The 6,711-nt window shown below is 49.8% G+C and overlaps 1 protein-coding gene across 5 annotated transcripts in view; it reads right to left on the bottom strand.

The window, feature by feature from the left end:
• Positions 1-5,524: 5,524 nt before the first annotated feature.
• Positions 5,525-6,711, bottom strand: part of Parp6 (poly(ADP-ribose) polymerase family member 6) — a 34,268-nt gene continuing 33,081 nt past the window's right edge. For 4 of the 5 annotated variants that reach the window (XM_023560606.2, XM_013141341.3, XM_063246698.1 and 1 more), the window contains exons 22-24: positions 6,364-6,427; positions 6,182-6,266; positions 5,525-5,887 (exon numbers count right to left, since the gene is read on the bottom strand). In XM_023560606.2, coding sequence (XP_023416374.1) covers positions 5,785-5,887; positions 6,182-6,266; positions 6,364-6,427 — 252 coding nt within the window. In that variant the 3' untranslated portion in view covers positions 5,525-5,784. Of the gene's footprint in view, positions 5,888-6,175; positions 6,267-6,363; positions 6,428-6,711 lie in introns of those variants that run through there. The other variant, XR_010046724.1, reaches the window with a different exon arrangement.

Genomic DNA, 6,711 nt, shown 5'->3' with positions numbered 1-6,711 from the left:
CCGGCCCCGCCCTGGAACTCTCCACCCGCGGGTACCGGCGCTGGAAACCCTAGAGGGCCGAGCGGAACGGGAAGTGGTGGGGAGCGAGGAGGCCGGGATGGATGAGGGCTCTGCGCCGCCTCGGGAGGGCTCCGTCCCTGGAGTAGGGGTAGGGGGAGCGGGGAGCTCGGCCCCGGAACGAGGAAGGGCCGGTTGGGGCCAGTGGATGAGTAGCTCAGCAGGAATCCCGCAGAGCGAGTGGCCGGGAGTAGAAAGTGAATAAATAGAAGGCGCTGATACAATCAGGAAACGCTGAGGCAGAATGTCAGCGCCCAGCTCTGTGCAGGAGCAATGCTGATGTTCGCGACCCGGCTGGGCATTTAAATCTACATCGTTGGGATTTTCCTCAACATTGTCTACAGCGCCTTTGCGAATTTCCCAATTGTGGTCTCACCACCCAGGGATGAGAGTCGTTACCGTAACGCAGCCGGTAAGTCTGGCCTGCATCAGCCGAGTTCTGAGAGCAGATAGTGTCTCCACGTTCAAAAATGTGAATACGGTTTTCTTAGGTTCTTTTTTCTCTTCTGCCTGAAAATGAGACCAATGGGTGTGACCTACTCGGCAGACAGACACCCTGCTGAATCACAGGCCTTCATTTCACTTCCTGATAACTCAGATAAACTGGGAGGAGAAAGTGACTGCCTAAAGTTGTATGCAAGAGAATACAGCCTTTGATTTCTTCAGGTCCTCTTGGATGTAGGTGGGAAGAGCTTGGTTATTAAGGTGGTGAGAGGACATAAAGTTGGAGGGAAAAGATCTATAAAGAGTGGTGGACGGCACCTGGTGGCAGCAATCTTGCCTGTGCCTTTTGATGCCATTTTCCATTTAGGTATTGTCCCAAGATCGAAGTGTGTATGTATTAAACTGGTGAGCCATGGCAAGCTGGTGCCCGTTGGTTGCAGATCCTGATCATCGAAGCTTTACAACTACTGTCCAAGACTTTTCCACTTAACCAGCATATCCTTGCTCACGCTAGATGCTAAGGAAACAGTCTCGATGCTAAGCAGCACAGTAAAGAGGGAGATTGGGTGATATCTTAGTTCCAATTCCACTCACTGACACTATAATCATTTACTGGCATTTAACATGCAGGAGATAACTTAAAGGACAGTTCCTGCTTCTCAGGGTGGAATTTGATCAGCTGATACATTAATGACTCCAGCATGGTGCCTGCTAGGCACCTTTTTTCTTGAGGCACTGGTCTTGACCTGGTATCCAGTGCCAGAATATCTGGCCTTCTGAAGTCCAGCTTACCTAGGCTGACCCCTCAATATTCTCTTTTGACCAGGGCTATGGAAGCCAGGGCTGCTGGAACACACAAGCCCTTAGCCTCCCAGCTAGCTTTCCTCTGCTCCATGACTTCTTTAGGATGGGGGTGAGGGTGCAAAGCTATTAGGTTCATTAGAACAGGACACAGATTGCTGTTCTATGTAGATTCTTGGCCACAGAACCACAGAATCTGGAGTTTTAGGTGTAATTTAGTGGGAACCCAGGAGGTGTGGGGTCATAGTGTGCAAATCATGCTGGACTCAATACTGCAACCTAAAGACTAACGGGTCCAGGCTAGCCGGCCGGACATTCAGGTTTTCTCGTGGGTAGTGAGACCCCCCTGGTCTCTGCTGCAACAGCAGTGTTGTTTCTGCTCCACAATAGAGCTAGCCAGGCCCACCCAAGGGCCTTTGATATCAGGCTAAAGGAGGAACACATCACTGTGGCCTTGCTCTCCCCTCTAAAGCTACAGTGGGTGGGCTTTATTCTGTGGTTTACTCAGGCTCCTAAACTCTTCCCCAGGCTTACCAGGATAGCATCAGTTCCCTCAGACAAAGCCTGAAAGCAAGAGTGGGCCCTCTGGAGTTGAGGAGGAAGAGAAAAATAATCTTCATGAGCTGGAAAGGGAAGGGGGTGGGTTGTGCTACATGTGGAGAACAAGGTAGGGCATAGGTGAAGCCAAAGGCCATTCCAAAGCAGTGGGGAGGGGGGAAAGTCAGAGAATATTGATTTTGAGTGCAATGGAGTGTGCTTTTCCCACTCTCCTGAAAAAACAGCTTCCCAGCACTTAGAGCAAGAAGGAAGACTGAGGAGTCCTGAATCCTTAGGTGACCTCTGGCAGTCTTTCTCTAGCCCAGAATCTTTAGGGCTCACTGGAAAAGCCTTACTAGAGTGGCTTTGTCCTAACCACCAAGCCCTTCTCCCTGGAGGCCTGATCAATCCTTTCCCAAGAGTGTGAGCCTGGCCAGAGCTGAGGCCTGCTTCTCCCCCAGAACGCTGCCTGGGTATACTGTGTCACTGCATCACTGACAGAGCAGACTGAAAGGTGCTGACGTATGCATGGGATGGGAAGGGGGCGGTGTCCCCTTCCCAGAGAGTCCTCCTGCTGCCAGAGTCTGCGTCTCCTTCAAACACACTCCACCGGTGTCTGTCCTTGTAGGCTGGCCACTGGCTACCTCACTCACCTCAAGAGCAGGAAAGCAGGACTAAGGGAATATAGGTCCTGTCCTAAGGACAATTTAAATGGTGGTACCGCTGATCCCTTTGTGTGTGAAGTACAATCTGTGGCGAGTCCTGTGCCCTTAAGTGACCTGAAGCTTAGCTTATTCCTGGGGTAGGGGGAGGTAGAGAACCGGGTAACCCATAAGATTTCCTGCCCTCCACCCTACAGTGGCTCCAGGAGCTGCAAAATCCCAAGTCCCCATCTGGATTCCTGTGAGGAGTTGTAAGTCACCCAGTCATGACTCAGCATGACTCCTCTCCTCCAAGCCAGAAGGACCAGCAGTTGGCTACATCTGTGCTAGTCACAACCACACCCAGGCCAGACGGAAAATTACCAGGAGAGGAGGGAAGGGAAGGTTAAATTCAAGGAGCTTGTGAGTTCTCAGTCCAGAAATGGCAGCCATCTCTTCCCTACGTGGAACTAATTGAGGAAAGTAGTTCTCTTCCTGGCCCTGGCCCTAACGAAGCACATTTATGTCTAAATGAGGTGAGGTCACTGGAGCACAAGACAATGTGACAGGCACAAGGCCACGCAGCTTGTGGTGTGGTGCTTGTAAAGGTCTCACCTCTGAGAGGGACAACAGTTTTTTGCTCACCTGGCCTGCAGACCCTATCTGCCCTGCTCACCTCCAAAACAGCCTGGCTCTTCCCCCCGATTGTGGCAGCATCTTCTCTAGAAATTGAGTTTTCCTGGTGATACATATTATCTGTACCTGGGTGTGGTGGTGCAAACCTGTAATCCCAGCACTCAGAAAGCTGTGAGCTGGAGGCCAGACCCTGTCTCAAAAAATCAAAACAAACTAAAACTGTTCCATCTTGCATTTGTAATGTAGTTCTTGCCTTATCAGATGTTGAGATGCTTACAATTGGGAGAAGCCTGTTAATAATTTCTGAAATGAGACAAAATTGTTATTCTACAAGAAGCCATGCACCTGCTGAGGAACCTCTGGAAAAGTATAAATGTGGCCAGCCCCTTGGGTCCTGGAGATGAGCAGCTCCTGGTCAGCATCTCGAAGGAAAACTCATCTTCCACCTTCGTGCTCAGCACTACATGCAGAAATCTTTGTAACGCTCCTAAGGCCATGGAGGAGAACATCAGTACTGGAATCAGGCTGTTGCCTTGAGCTGTGGAATTATGGGAAATGAGCCTCTCTGCCTCTGCTCTTTCATGTGCAATACACAAATAGCTCCTACTTCACAGGCTTAGTGGAAAATTATGAATCAATGTCAAGGCAGAGAACTCACAACAATGCAAACCTATACAAAGTAATGGAAAGCGTTAGCAAACCATAGACATGTCTAGCATAATGTCCAGCACTTATCTAGTAAAGGTCACAGTGTAATTCTGGCATGGTACCAAAGGGCTGCAGAGGTCCTCCTGGGGGGTGGGACTTTAGCTACAGTGGGCTCATTTACTCAGGAGAGAGGGACGTCTAGACATGAGGCTAAGACTTACAGTGTTATCTAGGCTAGTCTTTGCCTCAGCCTTCCGAGCAGCTGAAAATATCAATATATGCCACCGTGGTGGGGTAAGTTCTGATTTTTTTTTTTTTTTCTTTTTTGAGACAGGGTCTCACTATGCAGTTCAGGCTGGCCTTGAACTCACTTTGTAGCTCAGGCTGGTCTCAAACTTGAAACAATCCTCCCACCTCAGCCTCCTGAGCGCTGAGATTACAAGCATGAGCCACCATGCCTGGCGATTTTTTTTTTTTTTTTTTGAGACAGGGTCTCACTACATGGCCCAGGCTGTCCTTGAACTCACAGTTAATTCTCCTACCTCTGCCTCCCGAGTGCTGGGATAACACGTGTGCCAGCATGCCCAGCAGAAGGTACCAATCTTGATCAAGAAGGAGTACAGGAGTTTAAGAAACACCTTGGGATATGCACCTTAAGAACAGTACTACCAGGGGCTGGGGATTTAACTCAGTGGCATAAGCACCTGTCTTGCAAGCAGGCGGTCATGAGTTCTATCTCTGGTACCCATAAAAAGATTTAAAAAAAAAAAAAAAGATTATATAAGTCAAAGGCTATGAGAGAATTAAAAACATACAAAAGTTGTTGTGTGTGTGGTTACCTGTGTCCAGGACTGGGGAACTGAACCCAAGCATCCACATTGAGCTACAGACTCTTGATTGTTTGTTTTTTTTTTTTTTTTTTTTTTGAGACAGGGCTTCACTAAGTTGCTAAATTGCCCAGGCTGGACTTGAACTCACTGTGTAGCCCAGGTTGGCCTAAAGGTCACAGTGATCCTTCTGCCTCAGCCTCCCAGAGTGCTGAGATTACATGTGCAGGCCACTATGTCTGGTAAAAAATCAGCCTTTAAAAATGGTTTGGTTGGAGCCAGGGATTTAGCTGAGCTGTATAAGCATCTGCCTGGCCAGTGTGAGGTCTTGAATTCGATCCTCAGTACTCAAAAAAAAAAAAAAATAAAGAAAAAGGTTTGGTTGAGCCAGGACTGAAGGTGCACACCTGTAATCCCAGCAGTCATGAGGCTGAGACAGGAGGATTGGTGCAAGTTCAAGGTCAACCTGGACTATGTAGCAAGACCCTGTCTTACCAAACCAAAGGAGAAAAGGAAAAAAAAACAAGATTCCTACTACAAACCCTTTGGCTGCCCTTTCCTTAAAGACTTCCAATTACATACCAACCCAGCTTCTGGCACCTGCTAGCTCCACCTCACCCCATGTATCCCAAAGAAACAGAGGAAGAACAGTCGGGGCCCAGCCCTTGAGCTACAGGGCCAAAGTGACTGCAAGTGGGCTCTGAGGGCATGAAATCCGTGCTGCCCTGGCCTTAGGCCCCTTTAAGTCCTGACAGTTGTCCTCTGCTTCATCTGCGTAACTGTAGATTACCCACACTGTGCTGATAAAGTGCTGGCCCTCTGCAGAACACTCTGCCAAAGTGCAGCCTGAGGCTCACCCTCCCCCCTCCAGCCCCTCAGGCCTGGGACTATGTGCTGGGCCACAGCCAGTCAGACCACAGTGATCATACCCAGTCCACAGCACCTTCCAGTTTATTGTTTTATTTACAAACAGGGTGAAGTCAACTGGGCAAATTGGGGGTAGGAGTTAGTCTGGGCCATCCACTGTTGGAGGTGCCTGGGCCAGACTCCACCATGAAGGCCTCCTCTTCTAGCTTCGTCCTGCTCCTCGGTAATGGCCAGTTCCTCCAGGGCAGTCTCACCTGTTGCTCCTGAGCCCTTTGATGAGGGCAGATGGATCCTGGGGAACAGTGTGTTCGAGGGCTGGGGCCCCTTCAGTTTGTGTAAACCTGAGTTCCGATCACACGCATGATTTCCTTCTGTATCTTGGGGTCCTGAGTATTAATGTTGGCATCGCCCACCTGACCATCCTCGTATCTGCCGGAGACCAGGCAAGTGTGAGCGTGAAAGGGAGAACAATACCAGAGAAATGTCAACCAGTGGCACCAAACTGCGAGGTGTGGCTGTTCCACTCCAAAAGTCAAATCTCTTTCTCACTACTTTTTAAGGTGGAAAGGATTCAACTTATCTGGTTTCTTCTCTGCACAGCCCAGCCCCATCCTTCATGGAGGAAGTTGTAGGGTCAGCCCCACTCTGGTAGCAAGGCTCAGATCATGACCAGCCCCTTCCCAGTGGCCATACAGCCTCCAGAGTACCCCCGCCCAAACTTACACAAAGAAGAACCGTGTGCAGACGTGGTCGGACACAGGGCACACCCAGATGTTCCCATGCTTCTGGAGGTCCTTGGATGTGATTACTGGAAGGAAATGGGCAGAAGTCACAGTATGCCCCTCAGCTTGGATCACAGCAAGAGGCTGGGACCCAAGTCAGCAGAGACCGACTATGCTACCTACCTTCACAGAGTGCTATACAGTTGAGGTTCCGACTCTGCAGGAACCTAGACTGAATGGATCGGGTCTGAAAGAGAAGGGGCAAAGCAGACATAGGTAGGATGTTTGAGCTCTCAGTGAGGCAGCTTGTGAGCTGGTGATGACTGGTGGGGACCCGCAATGTCCACAGTTGCAGGCCTCCCTCCATAAGTTTGTTTTCTTGGCCTCTCTGGATGGGCCCAGTTTTTATCTTTATCTCAGCTTGCCCTCGGCTTTCCTACTGGTGACAAAGGCCACACAACTCTGAAGTGTGTTCCATTTAGGACATACACCCGATTCCTTTCCATGGCCTTCCATCAGCCCAGCCCCATG

This window comes from Cavia porcellus, unplaced genomic scaffold (genome assembly GCF_034190915.1).
Source record: "Cavia porcellus strain 051 isolate PalLab524CR breed Dunkin Hartley unplaced genomic scaffold, mCavPor4.1 scaffold_4, whole genome shotgun sequence".
Classification (NCBI taxonomy): Eukaryota; Metazoa; Chordata; class Mammalia; order Rodentia; family Caviidae; genus Cavia; species Cavia porcellus.
The sequence above is the reverse complement of the archived record's forward strand: the minus strand, read 5'-3'. Positions and strand labels throughout refer to the sequence as shown.